This window comes from Sciurus vulgaris, assembly GCF_902686455.1.
Source record: "Sciurus vulgaris genome assembly, chromosome: 1".
NCBI lineage: Eukaryota > Metazoa > Chordata > Mammalia > Rodentia > Sciuridae > Sciurus > Sciurus vulgaris.
In genome coordinates, this window is record NC_136461.1 from 23,180,378 (window position 1) to 23,196,808 (window position 16,431).

General features: G+C 42.3%; 1 protein-coding gene across 5 annotated transcripts in view; it reads left to right on the forward strand.

Moving 5' to 3' along the window:
• The window catches only part of KPNA6 (karyopherin subunit alpha 6), a 56,395-nt gene extending 40,612 nt beyond the window's left edge, over window positions 1-15,783 (forward strand). For all 5 annotated transcript variants that reach the window (XM_079108933.1, XM_079108934.1, XM_079108935.1 and 2 more), the window contains 9 exons: window positions 697-828; window positions 2,303-2,391; window positions 3,188-3,287; window positions 3,577-3,740; window positions 3,910-3,988; window positions 7,186-7,311; window positions 7,717-7,844; window positions 9,478-9,656; window positions 10,653-15,783. In XM_079108933.1, coding sequence (XP_078965059.1) covers window positions 697-828; window positions 2,303-2,391; window positions 3,188-3,287; window positions 3,577-3,740; window positions 3,910-3,988; window positions 7,186-7,311; window positions 7,717-7,844; window positions 9,478-9,656; window positions 10,653-10,840 — 1,185 coding nt within the window. In that variant the 3' untranslated portion in view covers window positions 10,841-15,783. The remainder of the gene's footprint in view (window positions 1-696; window positions 829-2,302; window positions 2,392-3,187; window positions 3,288-3,576; window positions 3,741-3,909; window positions 3,989-7,185; window positions 7,312-7,716; window positions 7,845-9,477; window positions 9,657-10,652) is intronic.
• The last annotated feature ends 648 nt before the right edge of the window (window positions 15,784-16,431 follow it).

Below are 16,431 nucleotides of genomic sequence, written 5' to 3' on the forward strand. Positions count from 1 at the left end.
TGGGAACTTAGCAAGACCCTGTCTCAAAATACAAAATAAAAAGGACTGGAGACATACTCATGATAGAATATTTGATTAGCATGCATGAGGTCCTGGGTCTGATGCCTAGTAGGAAAAAAAAAATCTCAACGATAACTATGTGAGATAACATATTAGCCTCACATTAGCTAGGTTTAACCGTTTCACAGTATATATACTTCAGAACATCATGTTGTACATGATAAAATAATACAGTGTTATCTGTCAAAAAAAAAAACCTTTTGCTGGTTTTTAATGTTGCACACACCTGCAATCCCAGTGACTCAGTAGGCTGGGGTGTGAGAATCATGACTTTAGGGCCAGTCTCAACAACTTTGGGAGACCCTGTCTCAAAAGAAAAAATAAAAAGGACTGGGAATGTACCTCAACTCTAAAGCACTCCTGGGTTCAATCCCTAGTACAAAGAAAAAAAAGAAAAAGCGACCCATGGGTGGTGTGGTGGTGCATGACTAAACTTAGCCCATTTAAGCCCAGTGCCATCTTTACCTTGTCAGTGTCATATCAGTGCTCTTCCCACTATTTAAAGTAGGGAGGGGAGAGACTTTGTTTGGTTTTGTTTTAATTTATGGGCTAGAGGCTTACTGTTTTGAATCAACTGTTAGGCATGATTGCTCAGTCTGTAATGACCTCTCAATCATGGCTTAATCTCACTTTCAGTTTGAAGCTGCCTGGGCTCTAACAAACATTGCCTCTGGAACCTCTCAGCAGACCAAAATTGTCATTGAAGCAGGAGCCGTTCCCATTTTTATAGAGCTACTTAACTCAGACTTTGAGGATGTACAGGAACAGGTAATGCTCACATTTGGCTTAATTCTTGATGGTACCAATAATATATATTATATATACGTGTGTGTGTGTGTACATACATATATATTGGGTCTTTGTCCCAGTTCTTAAATTGGTGGGGGTTTTCTGAGTGATAATTGTCTTTTGTTACTTAAAGAACTCCTTTGGAACACACCTGAATCTATGCAATGAGGTGACTCAGAGGGGAACCTCTTGGTAGCCTTCACATGATTTTGGTCATCTGAAAGACCAAATGCAGGATTAAAGGGGTGGGACCTCAGCCCCACCTCCTTCACATATCCCCAGGAAGTGGTATGAAGGAGTCTGGAGATGGGATTATAAGAACTCTTGCACAATGAAACTTTCTGGGTTGGCAAGCACACCCATGTGCTGGGAAAGTGGCAGAGTGCACTGCACCCCCGCCCCAAGTCTTCTACTCCATATTTTGCCCTCCATTTGGCTGTTCCTGAGTCTTCTCCTTTATAATAAACTGGGTAAATGTGATGTTTTCTTGAATTCTCTGAGTCATTTCAGTGAATTATCAAATTTAAGAAAGAAATGTAGGAAATCCCCAGTTTTATAGTTGATCAGTCTTCTGACAGAAGTATAGGTGGCCCCTGGGGCTTGTAACTGGTGTCTGAAGTGGGAATGATCTTCTGGAACTGACTTGTGGCATTTGTGCTAACTTCAAGAGTAAGTGTCAGAATTAAATTATTGGACACATAGTGTTCAAGACAGTTGTTAGTGTGGGAAGAATTCTATAAATTTTTTGTCAGAAGTAGTGTTGAAAGAGACACCATAGTAATAATCTCAGTACCCACAGATTATGGAGATATAAGTAGAACTTCCAGGCTGGGCATGATGGCTCAAGTCTATAATCTCAGCCACTTGGGAGACTGAGGCCAGAGGATCACAAGTTCAAAGCCAACCTCAGCAATTTAGCGAGGTCCTAAGCAATTTACTGAGACTGTTCCAAAATAAAAAGAACTAGGAATGTGGCTCAGTGGTTAAGCACCACTGGGTTCAATCCCCAGTACCAAAAAGAATAAAGAAAAAAAAAAACTTCCATTTCCCCCACTGAATTTTTGCTAGTTGAATGGAAATGGAGAGTGGTTAGTGGAATCTTTCCTCCATTGCTATATATAGAGTTGGCTTCCAGAATGGCTACAGGAATGCATCTTTTTGGTGACTTATTTTCCTGGGATGTCAGGGTGGTGACTTCTGGATTTGGCTTCTCTGGCTGCAGTACAGATTATAGCCTGTCTTTCCTCTACTGAACCATGACCTTCCAAGGAAAATTTCCTTGCAGAGCATGTGCTCAATAAGGACTTCAGCAGGGAGGCTTCCTAAGCTTGTTGACTGTGTCTCAGGTCTTCACATTATTCTCAGCCTAGTGGGTATTCTGTAGTACTGCAAACAAGGTGATCACAGAAGGTACTGGGCTCTATTGATGACAGTTTTATCATCCCCTTTTCAGGCAGTCTGGGCTCTAGGAAACATAGCTGGAGATAGTTCCATTTGCCGAGATTACGTCTTGAACTGTTCCATCCTTAATCCTTTATTAACGTGAGTAATTATGATCATTTGCACCTGGGGCATCTGTAGATGTGGCCATGTGTCAGGTCACTTGGAGACAGTTTACTTGATCCCTAAAGGTGACAGGTAAATACAAAAACCTTAGAAGTACATTCTAATCCCCAAAGTAAAAGATAAATTTTGAGAGTAAGAAGATTGTGCCCCCTGCTCTGTGTCAAGGAATGCCATATTTCTTAACCTCATGATGCTATAGAACCCTGTGTTTGTCGTGTCTGCCTCACTAAACCAAGGAGAAAGGAAATCCAGTCTTCTGTAGAATGTATTGATTTGCTGTGGGGTCGTGCATAAGTATATTGGACAATTTTTTTTGTAAATCGTAGATCAGAGGCCCCATGAAGAGTTGTCTAGGCTCCTCTCTCATTCCCTCCTGAACCCCATACTCTCAGAGTAACGTACATCGAACCCAGAGGATACAAATGAATTGTTCTTACTCATATGCTACCATTATCACTTTATAATGGCAAGTGATAGGAAATCATTCCATACTGCATAGCTAATACCCTTGTACTCTTTATTCAGGACTTGTGCACAGACTTAGGGGCACAGTGTGTCCTACTTAAAACCTTGCAGGCTTATTCAAAGTCTGCCCTCTGTTTGGTCCCTATTACCTATGGTGTTAATTAGCCACAGCTGGTCCTAATTCTCTGTAGAAGTCAGCCAAATCACTCAATTTAGTTCTATGAGAAAGTGACTGCTAGAGTCTTAGGGTCTGACTGAATTTTCCCTGCTTCCCCTGCTCAAGATTTATCTTTGCTGTTTCCTTCAGACTCCTTACCAAGTCCACACGATTGACAATGACACGGAATGCAGTCTGGGCCCTGTCAAACCTCTGCCGAGGAAAGAACCCACCCCCAGAGTTCGCAAAGGTGAGAGAGCTGCTTGCCAGTCCCTGAGGGATAGTAGAGTCCATCATATGGAGTTTTTAATGTCTTTATGTTTCCCTTTGAGTCTGAAATCTCAGAAGGCAGTTTTAGTGAATTAGATGATCTTGTGTGCCTAGATGGTAAAGTGAAAAGGCAGGCCTGAGGCTTAATAGTGGAGATCCCCAGGATCTAGAATTACTTGTTGGGGTGGGGATTAGCAATGTTAGTGTTAGTAATAGAGCTGATGTAACCCTTTCCCCACCGTGAGTTCTTCTTACTCTGCTTCCAACAGGTCTCTCCTTGTTTGCCTGTATTATCTCGCCTACTCTTCAGCAGCGACTCAGACTTACTGGCAGATGCTTGCTGGGCTCTCTCTTACCTGTCTGATGGCCCCAATGAGAAGATCCAGGCGGTCATAGACTCTGGAGTCTGCCGGCGATTGGTAGAGCTTCTGATGTGAGTGGTGTCAGGGTAAAGGTTCCCTCAGGTTCCCCGAGTTCATGCCAAAGAGCTGCAGCTAGCAGTTCACTGTCCTACTCAGGGGAGGCATGAGGATGCTGCCGGCCCTGGTGTTCAGCAGTGCTGAATATGGTATGGCCTCTGATCAGGACTTTCTCCTTTGTAGGCACAACGATAACAAAGTGGCTTCTCCTGCCTTGAGAGCTGTGGGTAACATTGTCACTGGGGATGACATCCAGACCCAGGTAAGGAGGAGGACTGTCCAGGATCTTAACTCAAACCAATTAGTTTTGTTTTTTTGTTTTTTTTCTTTTTGTTTGTTTGTTTTCTTGTTTGTTAGCTTGTTTTTGTAGTCCTGGGGATTGAACTACATCCTCAGCCTACTCAGACCAGCTAAGGAGAGTACTGTGAAGAACTTTCCTGCTTGGTGGTAGGTGGCATGGTATATCAGAGAAAGCATGGGCTTGAGTAAAAAACTCCAGCTCTGCCAACTCTGTAGGATCATGTCAATTGGTTTCTTCTTTTCAGAAGCATATCATTATCCAATCAATGCATCTGAAAGAAAACTAAATAGAATATGCACTGAGTGGGATGTTATAGTTGTTAAATCTGAACTGTGATTTTTTTGAGATATGGGAAGCTATGGAACCCCACCTTTACATCCTAGACCTTTAAGGAACCCATTGATATTACCTTATATTAATATAAGCCCCTCTAAGCCAGGTGTGGTCACATGCACCTGTAATTCCACCTACTGGGGAAACTGGGGCAGGAGAATCACTTAAGCCCAGGAGTTTGATATCATTACAGTATTCTTTCTTTAATAGTAATTGTCTTTTTTGTTTTGTTTTGTTTTGTTTCTGGTACTGGGGATTGAACCCAGGGCCTTACCATGTAGGCAAGTGCTCTACCACTGGGTTATATCCTCAGTCCAATCTGTGAATTTGAGACTATCCTGGGCAACATGGAGAGATCTTGTATCAAAAAATAAATAAATAAAATAAAAATAACCTCTAGGCTGGCATGATGGCAATACCTGTAATCCCAGTGACTCTGGAGGCTGAGGCAGGAGAATCACAAATTTGAGGCCAGCCTTAGCAACTTCTGCCCTAAGTAATTTAGCAAGACCCTGTCCCAATAAATAAAGAACTGGGAATGTAGCCCAGTGGTAAAGTGCCCTGGGTTTAATCCCCAGTACCAAAATAAATAATTAATAAATAAATAATAAACTCTCTGGTGAGGACACAGTAGCCAGTTTCCCCTGGCTAAGATATGGGTATTCTTTGAATTTTTTTTTTTTTTTTAGTTGTCAGTGGACCTTTATTTAACTTATTTATTTATATGTGGTACTGAGAATCGAACCTGGTGCCTCACACATGCCAGTCAAGCGCTCTGCCACTGAGCCACAACCCCAGCTCTCTTTGAGTCTTAAGTAGTTGGCATACTTTTGTGGGATTCCTTTTTTTTTTTTTTAATGGTATGGGAGATTAAACCTAGGGTTGCTTAACCACTGATCCACATCCCCAGTCCTTTTTGTTTTTTATAAGTGAGCAGTCTTTCACTCACACCCATACCCTCATTTTCTACATCATTTTGTGTTTGTGTGTGAGATGTGGGTATGTGCATCCATGCATTTGCATGTTGTACTCACGTGCACATTAAAATATACCATAAAATTTATTGTTTTAGCCATTTCAAAGTGACATTAGTAGTTCAGTGACATTAGGTACAGTCACGTTGTTATTCAGTCATCACCACTATCCATCTGTAGAACTTTCCATTATCTCAAACTGAAACTCTATACCCATTAAACAATAACTCCTCTATGCCCTAGTAACCACCTTTCTACTTTCTGTCTCTATGACTTTTATAGCCACTTCATATAAATGGAATTACACATATTTGTGCTATTGCGTTTGGATTATTTCACTTAGCGTAGTATCTTCAGGGTTCATCCATATTGTACCATGTGTCAATTTCCTTTGTAAGGTGAAATAATATTTCATTATATGTTTATACCATATTTTTCAAATCCATTGTCTATGGACATTTCATTTGTTTCTACTCTTGTAGCTACTATGAATAATGCTGCTGTGAACATTATTATTGTACAAATATTTGTTCAAGTTCATGTTTTTGCTTCTTTTGGTTATACACCCAGCAGTGGAACTACTAGATAATTTTATGTTTAATTTTTATTTATTCATTTATTTTGCATTATTAGGGATTGAGCCCAGGAGTACTCATCTCTGAGTTACATTTCCAGACCTTTTATTATTTATTTATTTATTATTTCTAACTCTGTGTGTGTGTGTGTGTGTGTGTGTGTGTGTGTGTGTGTGGTGCTAGGGATTGAACCCAGGGCCTTATGCTTGGGAGGCATGCACTCTACCAACTCTACATCCCCAGCCCCACCTTTTATTTTTTTGAGACAGAGTCTCACTAACTGCCCTGTCTGGCCTTGATCCCACTGCTTCAGCCTCCTGAGGAGCTAGGATTATGAACACAGAGCACCACACCCATCTATGTTTAAATTTTTTAAGGAACCATCCTACTTGTATAGCTGCTGCACCATTTTATATTCCAGATTCTAATCCAGGTTCTAGATTCTAATCCAGGTTCCAGATTCTCTACATCATCCCAACACTTGTTATTTCTAGTTTTTTTTTTGTTTTTATAACAACTATCGTAATGTGTGTGACATGATATCTCATTGTAGCTAGATTTGCATACCCTAATTAGTAATGTTGATCATCTTTTTTGTGCTTATTGACCATCTGTATATCATTTTTGGAGAGAAGTCTATGCAAGTCCTTTGCCTTTTTAGAATAGTTATTGTTGTTTTAGGGAGGGATTGAACCCAGGGGTGCTTTACCACTGATCTACATTCTTAGTCCTTTTTATTTTTTGAGGCCAGTTCTCATTAAATTTGCTGAGGCCGACCTCAAACTTGGAGTTATCTTGCCTCAGCCTCCTGGGTTGCTGGGATTATAAGCATGCACCACTACTTTCATTTTTTTAATTTGTTGTTTAGGAGTTTATTTTGTTGTTTAGTTGTAGGAGTTCTTTGTTCTGAATTTTAGTTATCAGATTTATGTTTTGCAATATTTTATGGTTTGCTTTTTCACCATGTTTATTATGGTTTTGTTGTGTTTTGTTGTTGTTTTGATACTGGGGAATTAAACCCGGGGACACTCTATTCTATCACTGTACTACATTTGTAGCCCTTTTTATTTTTTTATTTTGAGGCAAAGTCTTGCTAAGTTGCCCAAGCTGGCCTTGAATTTGCAAATCCTCCTGCCTCAGCTTCCCAAGTACCTGGGATTATAAGTGTGCACCACTGTGCCTGGCTTATTGATAGTATCTCGGTACTCAAACTTTTTAAATTTTTATTAAGTCCAAATAACTTTTTGTTTTATTTCCTGTTCTTGTGGTGTTTTAGGTCATTCTTAACTGTTCAGCCCTCCCTTGCCTCCTCCACTTGCTGAGTAGCTCCAAAGAGTCAATCCGGAAGGAAGCTTGCTGGACCATTTCAAATATCACTGCTGGCAACAGGGCTCAAATACAGGTAGAACAAGAAGAGAAATTGAGGGGCTTGGGGAAGCATCAAAACATGGGAGACTGTGGATTTTTGTTTCCAGAAAATGAAATTTTTTCCCCCCTTAGACATTGGGGTCAAGGTCCTGGGGGTGTAGCTCAGCAGTAGTCTTCCTGCCTAGCATGTGCAAGGCCCTGTGTTAGATCCCAGCAACCTTGCCCTGCAAAAAAAAAAAAAAAATAAACCCAGAAATTGGTGTCAGAGTGCTATTGGTCAAAGATCCTGTATAGTGGAAGCTAGGTTATCTCATATATGGGAAAAACAAAGAACTCCCAGGCAGGGGATGATGCCTAATTCTTAAACTGATTTTTGGGCTGCCTTTGCTTTCTTGCCTTGAACTGACTATCTCCTTCCATCCCCCAATTCTCTCTCAAGGCTGTCATAGATGCAAATATCTTCCCTGTATTGATTGAAATCCTTCAGAAAGCAGAGTTTCGTACAAGGAAAGAAGCAGCCTGGGCCATCACCAATGCCACATCAGGAGGAACCCCTGAGCAGATCAGGTATCATATTCCTTTTTTGAATGATATGTGTTCTCCTCCTTTGCTTATGATTTACAAATATCCTAATAAACTGCTTTTACTAAGATAGTTTTGCCCCCTGGTGCAGCTGCAATAAGGTTTAAATTGCAAGCTGCTACAGTGATAGTGGAATGCAGAATAGATTAATATAGACCATGTCATATGGTGCCTCTTTTCCCTCCCAGAGAATGAAAACTATGGCAGAGGGCTGGGGATATAGCCCAGTTGGTAGAGTTCTTGCCTCATGCACAAGGTCCTGGGTTCAGTCCTCAGCACCACAAAAAAAAAAAAGGAAAGAAAGAAAAAGAAAACCAGTGACAGCTATCCCTCCCCTACTTGAAATCAGTATAATTCTCCATTATTCATACACCTGAAAGAGAATCATGCTGTGAATCAATCTAAGCAGCTGCTTTGGGATTTTTTTTTTTTTTCCTGTGCTGAAGATTATACCCATGGCCTCACACATCCTAAAGCACTCTATCACTTACATACACCCTCCAGCCCAGCAATTTTTTTTTCCCCCAGTGCTGGGTGTTGAACCTGGGGCCTTGGTGCATGCTAGGCAAGTGCTCTACCACTACAGTATAGCCCCAGCTCTCTTTGGAAAGCCATTTTTGAGAAAAAGACTTGAGAAAAGCAGAAATAGAAAGCTCTTCTATGTGTGTATGCTCCTTTATTTTAGTTTCCATTATCTGAACAGTATTAGGAGTGATGGAAATGGGATTAGTGGCTTGCCCTCCATGTGTAGCCACTAAGGAGTATAGTGAGTCTATATAAAGCCTTCGAAGAAAAGGAATTCTTGAATAAGCATTGAAGCATAAAGCATTGAAGAATAAATATAAGGTTGTAAAAGACCTTTTAGACACAGAAAAGCATAAGTAAAGGTACAAGAATCAGAAATCTGAACACCTTTTCAAGTTTGATGAGAATGTAGTATCTTTGGAGGGGAGTAATATAGGCAGAGCTAGAAAAAGAGGTAGGTGCCAGATTTTAAAGAGTGTGTATTATCATGTAGCTTGGATTCAGAGAAATGGGGAACCTGTGAAAATTTTTAAACAGAGAAATGGTGTGTTGAGTGGTAATATTGCAGCCAAAACAACATTGCAGGCAAGGAGGAGTGTATACTAGTGGCCACATGCCAAATGAGCTAGACCTATAGCAATGGCAGGATAAAGAGATTCAGAGAAAGGATGGATGACTCAATAAGAGTGGATTGCAAGACACTGGGGTTGTAATTCAGTCGTAGAGCACTTGTCTAGCACATGTGAGGCCCTGGGTTCGATCCCCAGCACCGCAAAAAAACAAACAAACTAATTAAATAAAGGCATGTGTCCTCGCCCCCAAAAGAGTGGGTTGCTGAGAGGTCAGGCTGTAGCTCAGCGGTGGAGCACTTGCCTTACACATAGGAGGCACTAGGTTCGATCCTTAGCACCATATAAAAATAAATAAATAAAATAAAGGTGTTGTGTTCATCTACAACTAAAAATAATAATAATAGAAAAAAGTGGATTGTTGAGAATGTTGATGTGCAATGGAGACCCACAAAACAAAGCACCTGCCCAGCACTTCTCTTGCTCTGCATTAATTTCAAACTTGCCTCATCTCTGGCCCCTAGGTACCTGGTGTCACTGGGCTGCATCAAACCCCTGTGTGACTTGCTGACTGTAATGGATTCGAAGATTGTGCAAGTAGCCCTCAATGGACTAGAGAACATTCTGCGACTCGGAGAACAGGAGGGCAAGCGCAGTGGCTCAGGAGTCAATCCCTATTGTGGCCTCATTGAGGAAGCCTATGGTATGCTCCCTTTTCCCGACCTTACCTCTGCCTTTAGTGGAGAGATTCTAAGTTAGAACCTGGGACTGTAGGCCTCCCAAGCCATGCACAAATGTGTATGTTAGGGTGCAGGGAGGAAGGGTTGGTCAGCATACATAGCTTACATGAGCCTTGTCTCTGTGTATCTGTCTCCAAAACTCCAAAACCAGTGAAGAACTGCCCTAGCCAAGTTCTGCCATCCACAGGGTTTCAAATATTCCCAAAGGAGAAACAGGCACGTACTAAGTAATGGAATAGAGCTAAGATTTGAGTCATGTTTCAAATTCAGGGTTTTATCCCACCAGTTCCTTTTCCCTCTGAGGAACAGGTCAGTTCTCTTTCTGATTGGTTCCATCTGATAAGTAGGTGTGGTACAGATGCAAAGATAAAGATCCAAAACTGATAGTACCAGGAACTACTAGAAGGCATGTGTTTCCAGCAGAATTTCTAGCACATTTCCATAAGAGTGCTAGATTGACTCATCATCCATTCATGAGAAGAGAGGTGAATAATGATTTACCCAGTGTAGTTTAAAGCAGAATCGGGACTAGAATCTCTGGTTTTTAACTGATATTTTGGTCTCTTCTGTGGAATTCTGTAGTTTGGGGAAAGAGAGCTTAGCTCTTCTTTTTTATTTTAAAGAACAGCCAAACGTGGTGGTGCATGCCTGTAATCCCAGTGTCAGGAGGCTGAGGTAGGAGGATCGCGAGTGCAAAGCCAGTCAACAAGGTCCTAAGCAACTCAGTGAAGCCCTGTCTCTAAATAAAATATAAAAAAGGGCTGGGGATGTGGCTCGGTGGTTAAGCACCCCTGGGTTCAATCCCTGGTACCAAAACATAAAAAGGCTAAAGAGCAATCAGATATTTTTATATTTGTCAACATTAACATGCTTCAGGAAGTAAAAGTTCACAAATGTCTATGAACCCAAAGAAAAGCACTTAACACTTCCCTCTCCCCACTTCCCTCTTGCCACTGTAGGCTTGGATAAAATTGAGTTTCTCCAGAGCCATGAGAACCAGGAGATCTACCAGAAGGCCTTCGACCTTATTGAGCACTACTTTGGTGTAGAAGACGATGATAGCAGCCTGGCTCCCCAAGTGGATGAAACGCAACAGCAGTTCATCTTCCAGCAGCCTGAGGCCCCCATGGAGGGCTTCCAACTATAATGTCTGCCTCCGGGGAGGGGAGGGAATGGGAAGCACCACCAACCAGCAGAGGAGCAGCCCTCTGGTGGGCGGGAAACCAGCCCCCCCACCATCAGCCACCACACACCTGCTGCCCTGGAGACTGTGCTCTTGACCTGCTCTTCCCCCCTTCCCTGGAGGGAGCACCCTCTGGACTGACAGAACCATCTGAGGCTCACATTTGGGTTTTGTGACAAGAAGGGGACGTGTTGGGTTTTTCTTCCTTACACTGTATTTTGGCTGCACACATGTCTTTAACCCATGAGCCCAGGGGTAGACAAAGGAGGACTGAGGTAATCATTTTGCACCTTTTTTTTTTTTTTTTTTTTTAATTTTTTTTTTTTTTCTTTTATCTTAGTGGTGACTTCCTTCCTTTTATCTTCCCTCATCTTTCCCAGTCCTCTGCCCTTATCTGTGTAATTCTTATCTTGGGTACTTGAGCAGATGGAATATTCCAGAGGTGGGAGGGTGGGAGGGGAGGGGAGGAGAAATCCAAAACAAAGTGTTTCTTGCTCTGACAGAATATTAATCTTATATGCTTGGATTGAGTTATTTAATTTTTTTTTCTTTTGCACATTTTTCTTGTATTAAGGTTGCTCTTCCCAAGAGCCATGAGTTCCTGATTTTGGGAATCCCAGCTGCCAACATTGTCTGGGACTAGAGGCTGATGGGGAGGCCACCAGAAATAAAGGCCCCTCTCTCCTCTGAACCTTTACCCAGATCTCTTTAATTTGGGAGACCCCCTCACTCCCCTGGAACAAGTCCACCAGTGGGAGTAGAGGGAAGGAGCACAGGCCTTCAGACAGGGCTTCTCATGTGTAGCTACTGACCCCATGTTTCCTACCCATCTTCTGAATGGTGCAACCCAACTTCATTTGTTTACTTGAAAATTCCCCTCAGAGTTGAGTGAACCTCTGAGGTGACTGTATTTTCTTCTAAGCTCAAGACAAGGGGGCTATGGTCCTTCCTTTCTCCTGAGGAGAAAGTCCTTGCTCTGGTGACCCATAAGTTGCAGAGGAGATTGGAGTGAGAGTGTCATGTATTGGGATAGTCAGGGATCCCTGCCCTTAGCCTTTCTTCTTCTTCCTCTTCCATAGTTGGATCATGTATATTTTACTTCCAAAGGAGAGAATGTCAAAATGTTCTGTATTTTTTTATATTCTATATAATTAGGTAGGTCAATCTTAATTGGTCTTAGGAGGAACTGTCTGTAATTTCTGTGAGTAGGCTACTGTAAGGAAGACCAAAAAAGAGATGTGGAGGCTCTCCCACTTAGAAGGTCTGAGCTTGGTCTATAGCCCAGACTATAAGACTAACTGCTTGTAGTCTGAGCCACCAGCTGGGACCAACCCTCAGCTCTAGAACCTTTATAAAGCAGGTCAGCCTGGTTTGATTGTCCTGGTACCTAAAGGGAGCAAAGATGGGCTCAGGGATTGATGAAGTCTACCATCAGGAAATCCAGAAAGGAATCTTACCTTTTCAAAATCAATCTCAAAGGCTGTTGTCCACATAAGTTTCCACATATGGCTGCCTCTCCTATTATCATAGAAACTTAGCAGCCTGAATATTTTTGTGAGAGCTCTTGCTGTTTGGGATCCTTGTACCTGGTTTGGGTTTGCCCTTCCTTGTGACAATTTTAATCCAGATGCCTTTTCTTTCAGAGTAAAGCTAGTGCAGTGCCTCAGTGGCTTGCCTGTACCTCTTGGTGGGTTACACATGATAGTAAACCCTGGCTGTTGATGTTGGGGCTGTAGGAAGTTGTCAGCTAAGTGTAGACCAGCTGTGGAGCTGATGCTACAATCTGCCCTGCCCTGCTTAGTCAGAAGTGTCCTGCTCTGCACTGCACTTCTCATCCCCTTTTGGCTCAGGTAAAATACCCCTCTGCTTATATATCTAAAATTCAGGTTCTTATTGTCAACCATTGGTCTTGAATTTGTCTTCAGCTTATCTTTGAAGTCTCACTCCAGAGCCATTTTCTGAGAAAGGTGGTTTAGAGCTGGTCCTTGATACTAAAAAAAATCATACCAGTGTTATACTACTTCAGTGAGTCATATGCTACTCATCAGCTTAGCAAAAATGGCTGCCAACCCCCAATCTCCTAGGAAGGCAAAGGGTGGGACCTTTTCCATTTGCCCAGCTGCCTCCATTACAAAACTGTCTTACAGTTCATAGAAGAGCCTGCCGCCATCAGCTTTGTCCAAAGGGCAGAGCAATTTAGTAGGATCTACTTTGTACCTCAAGCAACAGTTAAGTGCTTGACATTGAAGCTACATTCTTAGTGTGAGACATAAATGTCCTGCTTTCCCAACTGTTCCTTCAAAATCTATTTTGGCTTCAGATCTGGGTCCTGTACCAGATGAAGACTTTGTTGGTCATTGGCTCCTGCTTAAGACTTCAAAGGCTGAATTCTATTGGGGGCACTACTCTGGGACAGATTTCAGAGAAAAGTGACCTCTAAGAGTCTTGTGTCTTCCCTGAACCATGTTTTCCCCTTAATCTTTCTTAAGTCCCCTTTCAGTCCACAGATGTTCTTCCAACCCACAGAAGCAGTTACATCTTTTGTATCTCCTCTCCTTTGGCCATCTTGTGGAGAGCCATTGTGGACAGCCCCCATCTGAACTCTAGCCCCTGACCTAAGTGAGAGCAAAGCTTTCTTTCCAGTTTCTGAATGTTTATTGCCAGAATGAAGGGGCTCCCCAGCCTACCTTAAAAGCTAGAGAAGCTGAGGCATGTTTTTGGATTCCTTATATGTTGGCATGTGGTTCATACATCCATTTTAAGATCTCTGGTTGGGGTGGAGGTAGCTAGGGGTGGATTAAGAGAACAAGGGCCCTTTTTCATGGTTCATGTATTCAGATACTATTTTGAATAATGCCAGCTATTCTTATTACCAACCCCTCTAGGCATCCCATCCCCAAATCTTTTCTAGTACAGGGTGTCTTGTCTTAGAAGTCTGTCTTCAGTTGCCAGCCTTCCCCAGAGACTGCCTGGCCTTCATATTGGCTGCAGCTTTCTGGTAGAACCATATGAATTCCACCCTTGACTTGCCAGCCTGGTTACTTGGTTCTCTGGGCATAAATGAACCTTCTAAGTAGGTAGCTTCAGCTTTCAGAGACCCTTGTTGTTTTCCCTTACCTGGAACTCATAGAGATCTACTGCATCAATCCTTCTTGCCCTGGAAGCTAAACTGCACAGATTTATAGCTGCTATTGTTTTTAGTTAAGGCTCTTAGGCACATACTGTATTTCTCTGAAGCCAAACCAGTTCAAAATGGAAACTGTTCAGCAAACTGAACTGTGTTTCCATTTTCTTATGGCTTCCTGCCTGGAAAGCAGGAAACCTACCAATGGAAACCACCCCCATGTGCCCCTCTTTGAAGGCCCCAGCTCTTTTGTTCAGGCCTCATCTCTTCCCTAGGCTCATTCAAGTTTGTATCCATTGTCTTGGAATCCCTCAGTAGATGTATCTTGTAGGATCAGATTTTAGATTTTCAGTTGAAGGCAGGGAACCAGCTTCTCCAGGTTGCTCTAGGCATTCCAGAGATCCAGGAGGGAGGACAGGCTGGTTGAGGGTTCCCTGGAAGGCTGGAGAAGGGTGCAGGATTTAGTGTACTGACCCAAAGGAAATGCTCATAACCACCAACAGATTCTTCCAGGTAGTACCACCCTAGAAGGTAGTGAGGGTGGGACTGAGAGACTGTTCACAGTGGATTTCTCCAGGCCACTTAGGATTTCACATTCTAGACCAACCTTGTCCAGTATTTTACTTTTTGGGTTGATTCTTTTGTTAAACAAGCTGAGATTTTGGCATTGCATGAATGGATCCGTGAATGGGTGGGCATTAGCTGCTCTTTGACCAACACCTTTGCAAATGGTTTGGTAATCCCATTGTCTGTCCTCTAGTCCCACCCCTGAGTAAGACCATAGCAAGAGTTGGGTGCAGTGGAGGCTGAGGCAAGAGGATCTCAAATTTGAGCCCAGCCTGGGCAACTTAAAAGGGACACTGTCTCAAAGACTGAAAAAGGGCTAGGGGCATAAACCCCTGGGTTCTGTACCTAGTAAAACACACAAAGACCATGACAACAGAATTTGATGTCAAGAACAACCAAATCTGTGAAGTAAAACTATTTTCCTCTGAGAGAATTTTGCTTCAAGCCTGAACTACTTGCAGGACCAAAGCTGGCAGAAAAGCAACATTAAATTAAAGGGCCCAGAAACACCCTGGGAGAAAGGTTTGTGCAGTTTCTCTGCAGGGACTTAGGCCTACCTGCCTACTTTTGGGCCAGCGTGACTTCTGATGCCCACAATAGCACATACCTAAATCATCCTGCTACACACTAGCCCTGCCCACCTGTGTAGATCACTTTTCAACCACTGGGTGTGAGGAGAACTGGAATCCATGCTCAGGGGGCTGTGAAGGAAGTCAGAAGCTCAGATCCTGAGACTGGTTGGGAACCTCTGACTCAGTGTGTCCTTAAAGAGCCCACACTACATAAACCCTCAGGCCCAAGATTTGGGTATTGGCTTTTTTAGCCAGCTTTTGTGGGAACTGCCTTACAAAACAAGGGAAGGGGACATGAGGTCTCAGCAACCCGACAGAAAAACCCCCTAAGTTACAGCTAAGGACCCCTAAGAAGGTGAATCAAACCCTTCTGTTTTTCTTTCCAAAAAACTCATTTGCTTTTATTTTTCTAAGAACTGTAAACTATGGCTATTTTCCACGTTCTCAGGGCCCCTGGGTAGACAGAAAAAGCTTCATGATTTCAGAGCAGACATAGGCCAAGAAACCATGGCATTGAGTGTGCTGAGTCCAGACAAATGATATTTATATACACATCCAAATTTGAAGAGAAAATGTATTTCTTTAGGTTTCAAACACTGTAATAGATATAAAGCAAAAATAAAAACCTGTTGCAAAGTTCGAAATTGTCTGGTTTGGAATGATCCTAGACTGGATTTTTTAGAAGTGAACAAGGAGTGTGTGCTTTCATTTGTAACTCAACAGTGGAAATGAGACTTATACCAATTTGGATGCAATGGCATGCATGTATAGTTCCAGCTCTTCAGAGGCTCATACAGGAGAAAAGCTTGAGCTCAGGAGATGAAGGCCAGCCTGGACAATGAAGCTCAAAAAAGTAATAAAAAAGATATCAACCTGCTCCTACTATAGTTTTTTTTTTTTAATTGGCTTTATTGAAATGTAATGAACTCACAATTGTACATTTAAAGTGTACTATTTGACAAAAGAGATTGGTACTCATAAAACCATCAGCACAATCAAGATAAATACTTCCATGACCACTCCCCCCATATCCATCACTTCTAAGTTTCTCTGTGCCCCTTAGGAATCCTTGCTTCCTACTCCACCCCAGGCAATCGCTTATCCGAGTTCTGTCACTAATTTAGTCCAGAAAATACAATTTTGACCACTCCAAATTCAGCACCACTCCACAGTTCTTTGAGCCTGGTGAAGTTAGAACAGTTCACAAATTCAAATTCCTCCCTTCAGTTTAGATCAATTCCTAAAGCAAAGATTACAGTCAAGCAACCAAAAAAAATGATTGAACTCACAGG